The sequence below is a fragment of the Heptranchias perlo genome, chromosome 1 (genome assembly GCF_035084215.1).
Source record: "Heptranchias perlo isolate sHepPer1 chromosome 1, sHepPer1.hap1, whole genome shotgun sequence".
In the NCBI taxonomy this organism is placed as follows: domain Eukaryota; kingdom Metazoa; phylum Chordata; class Chondrichthyes; order Hexanchiformes; family Hexanchidae; genus Heptranchias; species Heptranchias perlo.
In genome coordinates this window covers 66,864,889-66,880,034 of record NC_090325.1, presented here as the reverse complement: position 1 = coordinate 66,880,034, position 15,146 = coordinate 66,864,889, and the positions used below count along the sequence as shown (strand labels likewise).

General features: G+C 44.7%; 1 protein-coding gene across 1 annotated transcript in view; it reads right to left on the bottom strand.

Moving 5' to 3' along the window:
* Positions 1–8,848: 8,848 nt before the first annotated feature.
* The window catches only part of LOC137330975 (uncharacterized), a 67,421-nt gene continuing 61,123 nt past the window's right edge, over positions 8,849–15,146 (bottom strand). Inside the window, exon 6 of the mRNA XM_067994592.1 lies at positions 8,849–9,257. Coding sequence (XP_067850693.1) covers positions 9,191–9,257 — 67 coding nt within the window. The 3' untranslated portion in view covers positions 8,849–9,190. The remainder of the gene's footprint in view (positions 9,258–15,146) is intronic.

The following is a 15,146-nucleotide window of genomic DNA, read 5'->3' as shown; positions in this document are numbered from 1 at the left end:
CTACAAGGGGGCAGGCAACCTTGGACCTGGTCCTGTGTAATGAGTCAGGATTAATTAATAATGTCCTAGTTAAGGATCCCCTTGGAACGAGCGATCACAACATGGTTGAATTCCATATCCAATTAGAGGGTGAGAAGGTTGATTCTCAAACAAGCGTACTGAGCTTGAATAAAGGAGACTATGATGGTATGAGAGCGGAATTGATTAAAGTGGACTGGGAAAATAGATTAAAGGGTAAGACGGTACATGAGCAGTGGTGTTCATTTAGGGAGTTATTTTACAACTTTCAAAATAAATATATTCCACTGAGGAAAAAAGGGTGTAAAAGAAATGACAGCCACCCGTGGCTAAGTAAAGAAATCAAGGATAGTATCCGACTAAAAACAAGGACATATAAGGTAGCCAAACTTAGTGGGAGGATAGAAGATTGGGAATTCTTCAAAAGACAGCAAAAAGTAACTAAAGGATTGATTAAGAAAGGGAAGTTAGATTATGAAAAGAAATTAGCAAAAAATATAAAAACAGATAGCAAGAGTTTCTATAGTTATATAAAAAGAAAAAGGGTGGCTAAGGCAAACATAGGTCCCTTAGAGGATGAGACCGGGAAATTAATGGTGGGAAACATGGAGATGGCAAAAATGCTGAACAAATATTTTGTTTCAGTCTTTACAGTAGAGGACACTAAGAATATCCCAACACTGGACAAACAGGGGACTCTCGGGGGGGAGGAGCTAAATACGATTAAAATCACTCAGGAGATGGTACTCAGTAAAATAATGGGACTCAAGGCGGATAAATCCCCTGGACCTGATGGCTTCCATCCTAGGGTCTTGAGGGAAGTGGCAGTAGGGATTGTGGATGCTTTGGTGATAGTTTTCCAAAATTCCCTGGACTCAGGAGAGGTCCCGGCAGATTGGAAAACTGCTAATGTAACACCGTTATTTAAAAAGGGTAGTAGGCAGAAGGCTGGAAATTATAGGCCAGTTAGCTTAACATCTGTGGTGGGTAAAATTTTGGAGTCTATTATTAAGGAGACAGTAACGGAACATTTAGATAAGCATAATTTAATAGGACAAAGTCAGCATGGCTTTATGAAGGGGAAGTCATGTCTGACAAATTTGCTTGAGTTCTTCGAGGATATAACGTATAGGGTGGATAAAGGGGAACCAGTGGACGTAGTGTATTTAGACTTCCAGAAGGCATTCGACAAGGTGCCACATAAAAGATTATTACTTAAGATAAAAAATCACGGGATTGGGGGTAATATTCTGGCATGGGTGGAGGATTGGTTATCGAACAGGAAGCAGAGAGTTGGGATAAATGGTTCATTTTCGGACTGGCAACCAGTAACCAGTGGTGTTCCACAGGGGTCGGTGCTGGGTCCCCAACTCTTTACAATCTATATTAACGATTTGGAGGAGGGGACCGAGTGCAACATATCAAAATTTGCAGATGATACAAAGATGGGAGGGAAAGTAGAGAGTGAGGAGGACATAAAAAACCTGCAAGGGGATATAGACAGGCTGGGTGAGTGGGCGGAGATTTGGCAGATGCAATATAATATTGGAAAATGTGAGGTTATGCACTTTGGCAGGAAAAATCAGAGAGCAAGTTATTTTCTTAATGGCGAGAGACTGGAAAGTACTGAAGTACAAAGGGATCTGGGGGTCCTAGTGCAAGAAAATCAAAAAGTTGGTATGCAGGTGCAGCAGGTGATCAAGAAAGCCAACGGAATGTTGGCTTTTATTGCTAGGGGGATAGAATATAAAAACAAGGAGGTATTGCTGCAGTTATATAAGGTATTGGTGAGACTGCACCTGGAATACTGCATACAGTTTTGGTCTCCATACTTAAGAAAAGACATACTTGCTCTCGAGGCAGTACAAAGAAGGTTCACTCGGTTAATCCCGGGGATGAGGGGGCGGACATATGAGGAGAGGTTGAGTAGATTGGGACTCTACTCATTGGAGTTCAGAAGAATGAGAGGCGATCTTATTGAAACATATAAGATTGTGAAGGGTCTTGATCGGGTGGATGCAGTAAGGATGTTCCCAAAGATGGGTGAAACTAGAACTAGGGGGCATAATCTTAGAATAAGGGGCTGCTCTTTCAAAACTGAGATGAGGAGAAACTTCTTCACTCAGAGGGTGGTAGGTCTGTGGAATTTGCTGCCCCAGGAAGCTGTGGAAGCTACATCATTAGATAAATTTAAAACAGAAATAGACAGTTTCCTAGAAGTAAAGGGAATTAGGGGTTATGGGGAGCGGGCAGGAAATTGGACATGAAGCTGAGTTCGGATCGGTCAATGCCCTGTGGGTGGCGGAGAGGGCCCAGGGGCTATGTGGCCGGGTCCTGCTCCGACTTCTTGTGTTCTTTAGATTTGTGGTTGGGATCAGATCAGCCATGATCTTATTGAATGGCGGAGCAGGCTCGAGGGGCCGATTGGCCTACTCCTGCTCCAATTTCTTATGTTCTTATGTTCTTATGTACCCTTGGCTCAGCTCAGATCAAGGCTCAGCTTCCTGGACCTCTCTGAGGAGCAGTGCATACGGAGGATGAGAGCAAGTCTCCAGGCGGTCGCAGACATCTGAAGCTTCCTTCATGCTGAGCTGCTCCCGGCTAGGCCTGGCAGTATCTCGGCATGAAGGAAGCCCGTTGCAGTTAAATTGACCACTGCCCTCAAATTCTTAGCCTCCCGATCATTCCAGGGTGCCACCGGTGACATCGCCGGGGTCTACTCAGCTGTCGGCATACAAGTGCACATGTCACCGACGGCTTGTTTCGCAGGGCCTCGCAATACGTCAACGTCCCCATGGACGACCTCAGCCAGACGGAGAGGGCGGTGGGATTCCATTCTGTGACTGGCTTCCCACGCGTACAGGAGTAGGCCATTCAGCCCCTCGTGCCTGCTCCGCCATTTGATAAGATCATGGCTGATCTGTGATCTAGCTCCATATACCCGCCTTTGGCCCATTTCCCTTAATACCTTTGGTTGCCAAAAAGCTATCTATCTCACATTTAAATTTAGCAATTGAGCTAGTATCAATTGCCGTTTGCGGAAGAGAGTTCCAAACTTCTACCACCCTTTGTGTGTAGAAATGTTTTCTAATCTCACTCCTGAAAGGTCTGGCTCTAATTTTTAGACTGTGCCCCCTACTCCTAGAATCCCCAACCAGCGGAAATAGTTTCTCTCTATCCACCCTATCTGTTCCCCTTAATATCTTATAAACTTCGATCAGATCACCCCTTAACCTTCGAAACTCTAGAGAATACAACCCCAATTTGTGTAATCTCTCCTCGTAACTTAACACTTGAAGTCCGGGTATCATTCTAGTAAACCTACACTGCACTCCCTCCAAGGCCAATATGTCCTTCCGAAGGTGCGGTGCCCAGAACTGCTCACAGTACTCCAGGTGCGGTCTAACCAGGGTTTTGTATAGCTGCAGCATAACTTCTGCCCCCTTGTACTCCAGTCCTCTAGATATAAAGGCCAGCATTCCATTAGCCTTCCTGATTATTTCCTGCACCTGTTCATGACACTTCAAAGATCTATGTATCTGAACCCCTAAGTCCCTTTGGACATCCACAGTTTTTAACTTTTTACCATTTAGAAAGTACCCTGTTCTATCCTTTTTTGATCCAAAGTGGATGACCTCACATTTGTCTACATTGAATTCCATTTGCCACAATTTTGCCCATTCACCTAATCTATCAATATCCCTTTGTAATGAGCCAGGAGCCAGGACTGTTCTTCAACTGAAAGGGGTATCACTCCATCAACGCTCAGCTCGTTTATGACCACCACAAAAGATTCCTTCACGTGTGCGCCAGATTCCCTGGCAGCTGCCACGATTCGTTCATTCTGAGGGAATCCAACATCCCGGGCCTCTTCCACGCACCAAACACCCTTAAGGGCTGGCTCCTTGGGGACAAGGGATAATCCTTGCATATGTAGCTCATAACACCTCTGAGGAACCCCATTAGCGAGCAACAGCGTCAATACAACGACAGCCACATCGCCACCAGGTCTATAATTGAACATGCGATAGGACTGCTGAAGATGCGATTGTGGTGCCTCGATCGTTCTGGAGGAGGGCTTCAATACACACCAGTGAGAATGGGTCGCATTATCGTCTTGTGTTGTGTCCTGCACAACAGGGTGCAACAGAGAGCGGTGCCGGTTGATGAGGCCCCATACCCCAATCCACCATTCACATCTGCCATCCACATTGAGGAGCAGCAGGAGGAGGAGGAGGAGGAGGAGGGCGAACCCATCGGCAGAGCAGCAGCTCACCTGGCTGCTCGTGAGGCCAGGGAGTCACTCATATGTGAACGGTTCTCGTAAGATCAGAAAGTGAGCAGAATCCAGTCCTCACACCACCTGGAAAGACCAGCACCAACACCAGCCCCCCACTCTCTGCACAAAACAGTCCGGCAACTACACATACACCCACTGTAAAGTGACCCACTGGATGGTATCAAGTGTCGCTGTTCATGATGAAGCACATGAAAGGGCCCTATCACAAAAGCCAGTCAAGAATGGGCAAGACGTGGCAGTAGTGGTGAGAATGATAACATTTAATATGACTTTAACTAAAAAAATAAATAAATGGAAAATATGACAGTCTGTCAGACACCCTTGTGCATACTCTTCGTGATCACTAAACATTAGCCTTTCTCCTCCTATCACTTCTACATGGTGCATCCCCTGTGGCTGCAGCAGAGGTGGTGGCAGGTTGCTCATGTCCATGGCCAGACTGCGTGGATGCTATCGAGCTTTTCCCCTGGGTTTTGGAGCCCGTGAGGGCCCCTCCAAAGACTGCTCCACCTGCACCTGTGTAGGGGCAGACTCGGAGAGGAGGCAGCATTGCGAGTACTGGTTGAGAGGGGGGCAACGGGTGAGACGCGGGAGCGCTTTGAGTGGCGTCCCCACTTCCATGTCCCCTTTCGCCATCATCCCTCTCCTGGACCAGGCCCACATCACTCCTACCACCCTGCTGGACAACAGTTTGGAGGACATGTACGACGCCTTGGAAGCCCAGTTGTAAAGTTTCTGTCTGCCTGTTTAAGGCGACAGAATGTTGTTCACCGTGAGTCCGAACGGCCGTTGTCAGGGCCTGAATGGACTCATTTGTGAGCCGTGCTTGCAGCTCAATGGAGGTTCGCCTTCTCTCCATTGCAGACATTCCCGCACCTACCTGTGACACTATCTCAGGCATTTCAGCAGTTACCTGCAACACTATCTCAGACAGTTCCTCAAGTCCCTGTGACACTATCTCAGACATTCCCTCATGTACCCATGCCGCCATTCCACTCATGCAGGAGTTGGACTCCTCCATCCTCTGCGCGATTGTGGAGAGTGTGCATGGCACTTGTTCCAATACCTCGCAAATGTGTTGCTGACCCTCGAGCATTCTCCTTTTAAAGGATGGCCCCAGGGGTTCAGCATCTGCGTCCAGCTGAGCAGAGCCTGGAGAGGAGTGCGCCCACTGACGCGAACTCTCCACAGCTGCCCCTGTGCTGATCCATTGGGCCTTCTTGCTCTTCGCTCCAGCAAAATCCACTGGAGCAATGGCCCTTTAAATCTAGACGCTCCAGCTGACAGCAGGTCACGCGGTGCGCAGCCCGCCCACTGCGCAGCTTTCGGACGGCAAACCCGGAAACATGATTAATGGTCACCAATTAAGTCGCAATCGCGTGGGGAACGGTAAGTTTTTATTATCCGGGTTTGCCGTGCACCCATTGACCGCCCCCCCCCACCGCTGCCATCCCGCCACCCTTTTAAAATCGATCCCTTTGTGCCCTCCTAACAGCTTACATTCCCACCTAGCTTTGTATCATCAGCAAACTTGGATACATTACACTCGGTCCCTTCATCTAAGTTATTAATATAGATTGTAAATAGTTGAGACCCAAGCACTGATCCTTGAGGTACCCCACTAGTTAAACTTGCCAACGTGAAAATGACCCATTTATCTCTACTCTCTGTTTTCTGTCCGTTAACCAATCCTCTATCCATGTTAATATGTTACCTCCACGCCCATGAGCCTTTATCTTGTGTAACAACCTTTTGTGTGGCACCTTATCGAATCCTTTTGGAAATCCAAATATACTACATCCACTGGTTCCCCTTTATCTACCCTGCTAGTTACATCCTCAAAAAACTCTAATACTCGTGGCTGAATTCTATCCAAAGTTCCACCCAAAGGTGTTCCAAGGCGCTGCGCAGTTGTAAGCTAAAAAAAGTTTAAAAATGAAGCATTTGTTTGATATAAATTACAAAGCTTGTAACACACCACTGATTGGCACTACTATAATCCCATTGTATCAATATCAATTTTTGATATTTATCAGCCCATAGCTGAAATATTTTGTGAAACCCTGTGAAACTATCGGCCTCCCCAAGTGTATGTGTGAGCGGGTTAAGGAAGAACAATTAATTCTCTAACATTTTTAAGTGATATAAGGTTTTATGGCTTGGTACATGCTGTAACCTTATCAAGAGTCTTGTGTTTGCTTTTCAAAATTATGCTGTTCAGAGAATTGATTGCTGAAGGGTCTTTAACATCTGTGAGTCTTTTAAAGGCCCTCCCACCTGCAGGTCCATTCCAGGCCTCCTTCCCGCCAGGTTTCTATGGGCATGCAGGGAATTCCAGAATGTCGTAGGCTAGAAAATATCCTAGCACCCTTTCCTGTCCCCATTTTAATGTGGAAAGGAAGCTCCTGCCTGTGTCATAAAAAAACCTTCCAGAAAACTCAACAGTCCCTGCAACTGGCATTAAGTGGGCAGGACCAAATTCCACTCTGTTTCCTGACTCCAATCACCTATTTACAAGTGCATTTTCAAGCCTAAAGAGAGCAAGAGTTCCAGTACAGCTACAACATTGGCATCTACCCAACAATGTGGAAAATTGCCCAGGTATGTTGTGTCCACAAAAAGCAGGACAAATCCAATCTGGCCAACTACCGCCACATCAGTCTCTCAATCATCAGCAAAGTGATGGAAGGTGTCGTCAACAGTGCTATCAAGCGGCACTTACTCACCAATAACCTTTTTTTAAATTCGTTCATGGGATGTGGGCGTCGCTGGCGAGGCCGGCATTTATTGCCCATCCCTAATTGCCCTTGAGAAGGTGGTGGTGAGCCGCCTTCTTGAACCGCTGCAGTCCATGTGGTGAAGGTTCTCCCACAGTACTGTTAGGAAGGGAGTTCCAGGATTTTGACCCAGCAACGAAGAAGGAACGGCGATATATTTCCAAGTCGGGGTGATGTGTGGCTTGGAGGGGACCGTGCAGGTGGTGTTGTTCCCATAACCTGCTCACCGATGCTCAGTTTTGGTTCCACCAGGAACACTCGGCTCCAAACCTCATTACAGGCTTGGTCCAAACATGGACAAAAGAGCTGAATTCCAGAGATGAGGTGAGAGTGGCTGCCCTTGACATCAAGGCAGCATTTGACCGAGTGTGGCACCAAGGAGCCCTAGTGAAATTGAAGTCAGTGGGAATTAGGCGGAAAACTCTCCAGTGGCTGGAGTCATACCTAGCACAAAGGAAGATGGTATTGGTTGTTGGAGGCCAATCATCTCAGCCCCAGGACATTGCTGCAGGAGTTCCTCAGGGCAGTGTCCTAGGCCCAACCATCTTCAGATGATTCATCAATGACCTTTCCTCCATCATAAGGTCAGAAATGGGGATGGTCGCTGATGATTGCACAGTGTTCCGTTTCATTCGCAATCCCTCAAATAATGAAGCAGTCCGTGCCTGCATGCAGTAGGACCTGGACAACATCCAGGCTTGGGCTGATAAGTGGCAAGTAACATTCACGCCAGACAAGTGCCAGGCAATGACCATCTCTAACCATCTCCCCTTGACATTTGATGGCATTACCATCACCGAATCCCCCACCTTCAACAAAAATCCTGCTTTTGTTCACCTTCATCCTGGGGGGTCACCATTGACCAGAAACTTAACTGGACCAGCCACATAAATACTACGGCTACGAGAGCAGGTCAGAGGCTGGGTATTCTGCAGCGAGTGATTCACCTCCTGACTCCCCAAAGCCTTTCCACCATCCACAAGGCACAAGTCAAGAGTGTGATGGAATAATCTCTACTTGCCTGGATAAGTGCAGCTCCAACAACACTTAAGAAGCTCGACACCATCCAGGACAAAGCAGTACGCTTGATTGGCACCCCAAACACCACCCTAAACATTCACCCCCTTCACCATCGGCACACCGTGGCTGCAGTGTGTACCTTCTACAGGATGCACTGCAGCAACTCGCCAAGGCTCCTCCGACAGCACCTCCCAAACCTGCGACCTCTACCACCTAGAAGGACAAGGGCAGCAGGCACATGGGAACAACACCACCTGCACGTTCCCCTCCAAATCACACACCACCCTGACTTGGAAATATATCACCGTTCCTTCATCGTCACTGGGTCAAAATCCTGGAACTCCCTTCCTAACAGCACTGTGGGAGAACCGTCACCACACGGACTGCAGCAGTTCAAGAAGGTGGCTCACCACACTTGCACTTTTTTAACAGGGCCACTACGCAGCAATCAGGAGCAAAAAGCTTGGCTGATTTCTCTTGCCCAGCCCTGGGGCATTTAGGCCAATTAGAACATCCCCACTATTGCCCCAGCTCAAATCTAACATAGAGGTTTAGGAGCTGAACCTGAGACCTTCCTGGTCTATGTTGCTCAGTATTACACCACATGACACATTATCAGTGAGCCATTGGAGAGTCCACCTTATCCTGGTAGGTAAACTTATTTAACTTAGTACAAAACTATGACAGTACAGAAATAAAACAGTTACATTGTATAAAATTTTATTAATGTTCTTGTCAACCTCTAAACCTCATCAGTAATAAGCCTCCTATTTTAAAAAAATTAGAAAAGGTGAAAAATCCCACAGTGCAAAGAGCGTCATTGATTCATGAACAGATTGAAAGCAACATTCAAAGTCTGTGTGGGATGATTCAGATTTCACAACAGCTTTTCAAAAACTGGCATGAATATTTCAATTATTTTTTTTATACACACACATGGTTGATTTAAAGCTGTATGCAGTTCTGAAAAATAGGCACGACCTGACAAGTAAAATTAACAATCCAAAAATCTAAAATGTGCAAATAAGTCATTAAAGTTACTGTGTGCATCACTCTCTTCTGGATGACTGACAGTTCACCCAGCATTCTCTTCATTCTCGCCAAAAATGAAGTAAGGTGCCACCTCTGCATTGCGACGGAGTCTGGGTGAGGAAAGAAAAAGAACACATTATAACAGTCTCTACAGAGTTTTTATGTGTGCTTTACTGATGTAATGAATCTTTATTTCCTCCAAATTAGAAACAAAATCCAGTTATCCTATTTCCATTATTGTTGTATTCTTGAACCAGGAAAGCAAGTAGCTGCTCTATAAATGTTTGACAGAATAAAGCTAATGTACTATATTTCAGCTGCTTTTCTTGTGAACATTAGATAGGCACAGGAATTGGAAAGGAATGATTCCGCCCTCCCATTGATTTGGGGGGCAGCAATAAACACAACAGATCACTTGTTACGACTGACTTTAAAAAGAAACAAGAAACTAGAATTTTAATTTCTCACATATATGATGCAGCTACTCTACAGGAAAGGCTGCTCTGGCACAGTAAAGCATTTTTATTGATGCTGCTTGGACAACTACAAATAATTACCATTGACAGACATCAGAGTGAAAGGCAAAATGCTTCAGTGAACTGCTAAAAAAGCAAATATACCACAGATTTTTTTTCCAAATGACAATGCATCTATAAATATTTTAACATTTGCTGAATATCTAAATCTGGGAAATGTAAGCAACTAAAAACTAGCTTGAGGTTCTATAGCAATGGATTTATACAACATTACTTGTAGCATAAATGCATCACTAACTGGAAAATGTGAAATGGGAACATGTCACTTGCCTCTACTGAGAAAATTAAGAGTTTGGCTGATAAGTACAGTGTAACAGTTAGATTTGGCAGGAAAGATGCATATCTTTGTATCTCAAATCAAATGCATTTGTGTTTTCTTTAAAGTGCGCTGAGGATTGCTTGTGTAAGCAATAGTCTCCATGATTAAACCTTCCCTCAGAATGAAAGAGCAGATAAATACAGCTGGAATTAACTGGAATGTATTAAAATCTCGACAATTAAACTTCTTTTCAAAACCATTATGGAAGTACAAAGAGATTTTTTTATGTTACACATAGGGCTATATTTTCCTCAGGTAATTTTAGTGAAAAGATAGGAAGTGGGAACACCTTGAATGGAGGAAAATATACCCTGTAATGTTGAAGATAAATCAATAAAATTGAGGCTTGCAACAGCTCAGATTCCTTGGGTGGGGGGGGGCGGAATTTGAACCCCCCAGGATGGGCGGGGGGGCTAAAAATTCTAAAATGGGAAACCCGACCCCAACCCGCTTCCAACAACCCACTTCCAGTTTTAACGGAGGTGAGTTGAGGGGCAGGTGATTAACCTGCTCTCTGGAGGCTAGACCCTAATTGAAATATTTTAATGAGGCTGCGTGGCTCAGATTTTACCTCTGTTTCAGGTTTAACGCTGGCCGGCCGGGTTTTCCAGGCCTCGGGAACCCCGGCAGCTGAAGGGAGGTGAGAACAGGTAAGTGCCTTTCCAGCCCCGTTTGTCAGCCAGGAGGAGCATGAGTGCTTCCTCCCAGCCCCCCAAGCAAACCTGCTGACCTCCCCGCGATCGGACCCCCATGATCACCCCCGCCCCCCCCCCCCCACCCCGTGATCAGACTCCCGCAATCGGAACCCTCCCGTAATCCGATCCCCGCAATCGATCGGACCCCGAACCGATCTTTCTGGCCCCACCCGACGTCCACCACGATCCACAATCTCTCCAGGCTCTGCCCCCGATGTCTCCCCCATCGACCACCGATCTCTCCAGGGCCCCCCCACCCGATGTTTCCCCATTGACCCACTATCTCTCCCTCCGTCCCTCCTCTCCACTCCCTGGCTGTGTGGCCTGGTGCCCTTGTAAATCAAAATCTCAATCTTAACTAGTTAAACTTACCTAGTGATGATTATGAGCTTGTTATAGGACAAGATTTGTGGGGGGAGCAGGGGGGAAAGAGGGGAAGAAAAGTGGAAACAAGGATAACTGGTCTTGCCATGCAAAAGTGGACATTCTTGAAAATAGCCAATCACCTATGGGGCTTAATAAGCACAGCCTCTGCTTCAAATCACCGTACATATACATGTACATTTCCTAGTAAAAAAAAATAAAATTAATACTGCAAATACTTTTGGCCCTGAATTTCTGTGGGAGTTGTCCCGAGCTCCCACTGTAACTTTTTAGGAGATCAGCAGAGCTCCCAGAGAAACGATGAAAGTGGCCGTTCCCACCATTTCTCCAGGGTTTCAGCTGATCTCCTGCCAAAGTTACGGCAGGAATTCGGACAAACCTCCACGGAAAATCAGGACCCTTATATCATGTCAATCATTCAAGAGGCAATGGATATGCCCTGATGTAATGTTAGGCTGAACCAGCCCTTCTTGTGCTCAATTGTAACAGCCTCATTAACCCTTTCCCCCAACTTTTTCATGGACTAAAATCATATTTAATTGCAGGAAAACAGGCAAGGTAACCTAATTCCTAATTTGTACTCAAAAGTCTCAACAAAAACATGCAGTCAGAATCTTTATGGATAGGTACCCCACTGATGACACTGGGGTCTATTGCTTCCCAAATTCATTGTGTTCTACAGGTTAGTAGCCATAATGAACGCCAAATTGGGCCATGTAGCACCCGTTGTTTTGGCATTACGTGACCTCCCGAAGTGCCAAGATGGTGTCTTGGCTGCGCACGTTTCCAGCATGACATGCGCCGGATGTCATCTTGGTATAGGAGTTAGCGCATGTGCAGATAACGAACGCCGGGAACATGTAAAGTAAGGAGGAAATGGATACAATCAGTGTGCATCGCTGATTTAAAGTTATAGACACCATTTTAGGACATAACGCTCAACTCAATGCACAGTCTTAACCCCAACCATCTGAACGTGTCTTAGAGTGCAGATTAGAGAATGTGGGATTTAGTGGTGTGCAACCTTTATTAAATGTTTTAACATAATTCATCAATGTGTAAACATAGGGACGGGACCTGCATTTGTGTTTTATGTGTGTGATGTCTGATCACCGTTCAGACAGCAGACTGTTATTTTCAGCAAGTAACAGGAACCAGCTACCTTTAAGAGATTTCTAACAAACAGCCTGCCTTTAAGAGATTGGATATCCCCCTGCTGGTGGAAAGTGCAAATTGCATGGAATCCTTGTTCAATGCTGATTTCCAACGCAGATTGCAGCTTAGTCCTCAGGCCTGACGCAAGTCTCATCCTTCCTGCGTTGGGGCCATTGGGCGTGGGGTAATAGCGGATCGCGCTACCCTCACCCAAAAACAGGCCCTATCCAATTTTTCCCCCAATATGTTTCTCTTTATAAGTTGACTTCATAACAGAATACATGAGAGTTTTTGCCTCCCTGCAACTAAAGAACTTGGTCTCTGGTTACTTAATGTGCTGTGACTACCCTTCAAAAAGAGAAATCCAATAACACAAACTCCTCAATTTTAATGTCTTGAAATTAGGCTCTTTGGATATTAGCATATGAACATTTAACGCAGTCAAGTGAAATTCCTTTGTTCATTATAAAATGAGCATGTTTGCACCTCTGCTAAAATAGCAGAGAAAGGGATTTCAAAGCATTTAATGATAGCTCTAAGCACTCTTGCTTTAGAATGCAAAATGCAGGCTTTCAGCTTTATTATTGAGGGAAAAAAGCACACACTCTTCATACAGTACTCCTGCTGTATTTGTTTTTCTCTTTGCTAAACACACAAGTAGAATCCAAGACCTAATATTTCTTGGCTAATTCATTACTGGTGGCAGAGTAGTTTAGGATATAAACTTTTTTAAAAAAATGTCTTTGCTTGCCAATAACAATGACTAATGACAGTAAAACACAACTTAATAAATAAACTAGTTTTGAAATATACACCCGCATATTACTTGAAACACACAAATGTGACACATCACTGTTGCTAATCCATATTTTTTGGTCAGCTGGAAACCCATCACCATATGCAAGTGACCAAACCAAACTATCGGCAATGTCTTACGTCACTAGACAAATATATAACAGGAAATTAGAAACTTGGACCAATCATATCTTCTCCTAAAGTACACAAAAATGCATGTTTATATTAACTTTTTCATTAAATTACACTTGAAATTGCAAAATAGAAATTTACACAAGCATCCAAAGATTTCTCAAGCTTCTTTAAATAAATATATACGCAAGTTATCGTTGTAAAACATCTGAGTACAGGCTAGACCATAGAAATTCTAACACAGAAGGAGCCATTTGGTCCATTGCGCCTGTGCTAAATTTTTTAACTGGAGCTAGAACATAAGAAATAGGAGCAGGAGTAGGCCACGTGGTCCCTTGAGCCTGCTCCGCCATTCAATAAGACCATGGCTGATCTTCGATCTCAACTCCACTTTCCTGCCCGATGCCCATATCCCTTGATTCCCCTAGAGTCCTGAAATCTATTGATCTTAGCCTTGAATATATTCAACGACTGAGCATCCTCAGCCCTCTGGGATAGAGAATTCAAAAGATTCACAAACCTCTGAGTGAAGAAATTCCTCCTCATCTCAGTCTTAAATGGCTAATCCCTTATCCTGAGACTATGCCCCCTAATTCTAGACTCACCAGCCATGGGATACAATCTCTCAGCATCTACCCTGTCAAGACCCTAATAATCTTACATGTTTCAATGAGATCACCTCTCATTCTTCTAAATTCCAGAGAGTATAGGCCCATTCTACTCAATCTCACCTCGTAGGAAAATCCTCTCATCCCAGGAATTAATCTAGTGAACCTTCGCTGCACCACCTCTAAGGCAAGTATATCCTTCCTTTGATAAGGAAACCAAAACTGTACACAGTACTCCAGGTGAGGTCTCACCAAAGCCCTGTACAATTGTAGCAAGACTTCCTTACTCTTGTACTCCAACCCCCTTGCAATAAAGACCAACATTCTATTTGCTCTCCTAATTGCCTGCTGTACCTGCATGTTAACCTTTTGTGTTTCTTGTACCAGGACACCCAAGTCTCTCTGAACACCAACATTTAATAGTTTCTCACCATTTAAAAAATATTCTGTTTTTCTATTCTTCCTACCAAAGTGAATATCTTCACATTTCCCCAGATTATACTCCATCTGCCACCTTCTTGCCCACTCACTTAATGTGTCCATATCCCTTTGCAGACTCTTCGTGTCCTCCTCACAGCTTACTCTCCCAGCTAGCTTTGTAGCAACAGTAAACTTGGGTACATTACACTCGGTCCCTTCATCTAAGTCATTAATGTAGATTGTAAGTAGCTGAGGCCCAAGCACTGATCCTTGTGGCACCCCGCTAGTTACAGCCTACCAGCCTGAAAATGACCCGTTTATCCCTACTCTCTGTTTTCTGTCTATTAACCAATCCTCTATCCATGCTAATATATTACCCCCAACCCCATGAACCTTTATCTTGTGGAACAACCTTTTATGTGGCACCTTATCGAATGCCTTTTGAAAATCCAAATATACTACATCCACTGGTTCGCCTTTATCTACCCTGCTAGTTACAAAAAACTCTAATAAGTTTGTCAAACACGATTTCCCTTTCATAAAACTGTGTTGACTCTGCCTAATCAAATTATGATTTTCTAAGTGCCCTGTTACCACTTCCTTAATAATGGATTCCAGCATTTTCCCGCCTTCTGATGTCAGGTTAACTGGTCTATAGTTCCCTGTTTTCTCTCTCCCTCCTTTCTCGAATAGCTACTCTAATCCCAATTCCCTGCCCTTTCTCTATATCGTTTTATATTTTCCCTTTTCAAATATTTATCCAATTCTCTTTTAAATTATGTTATAGGCTCTGCCTCAATCGCCATGTTAAAGTAAAGCGCCCCATGTTTCACTAAACCACTATGAGAGAAATGTTCTTCTAACTGACTCCTTTGTCTTCTAGTAACAGTCATTAGTCTTGCCCCCTTGTTACTGATTTGACAACTAGTGGAAACAAACTCTTGTACAAATTCAA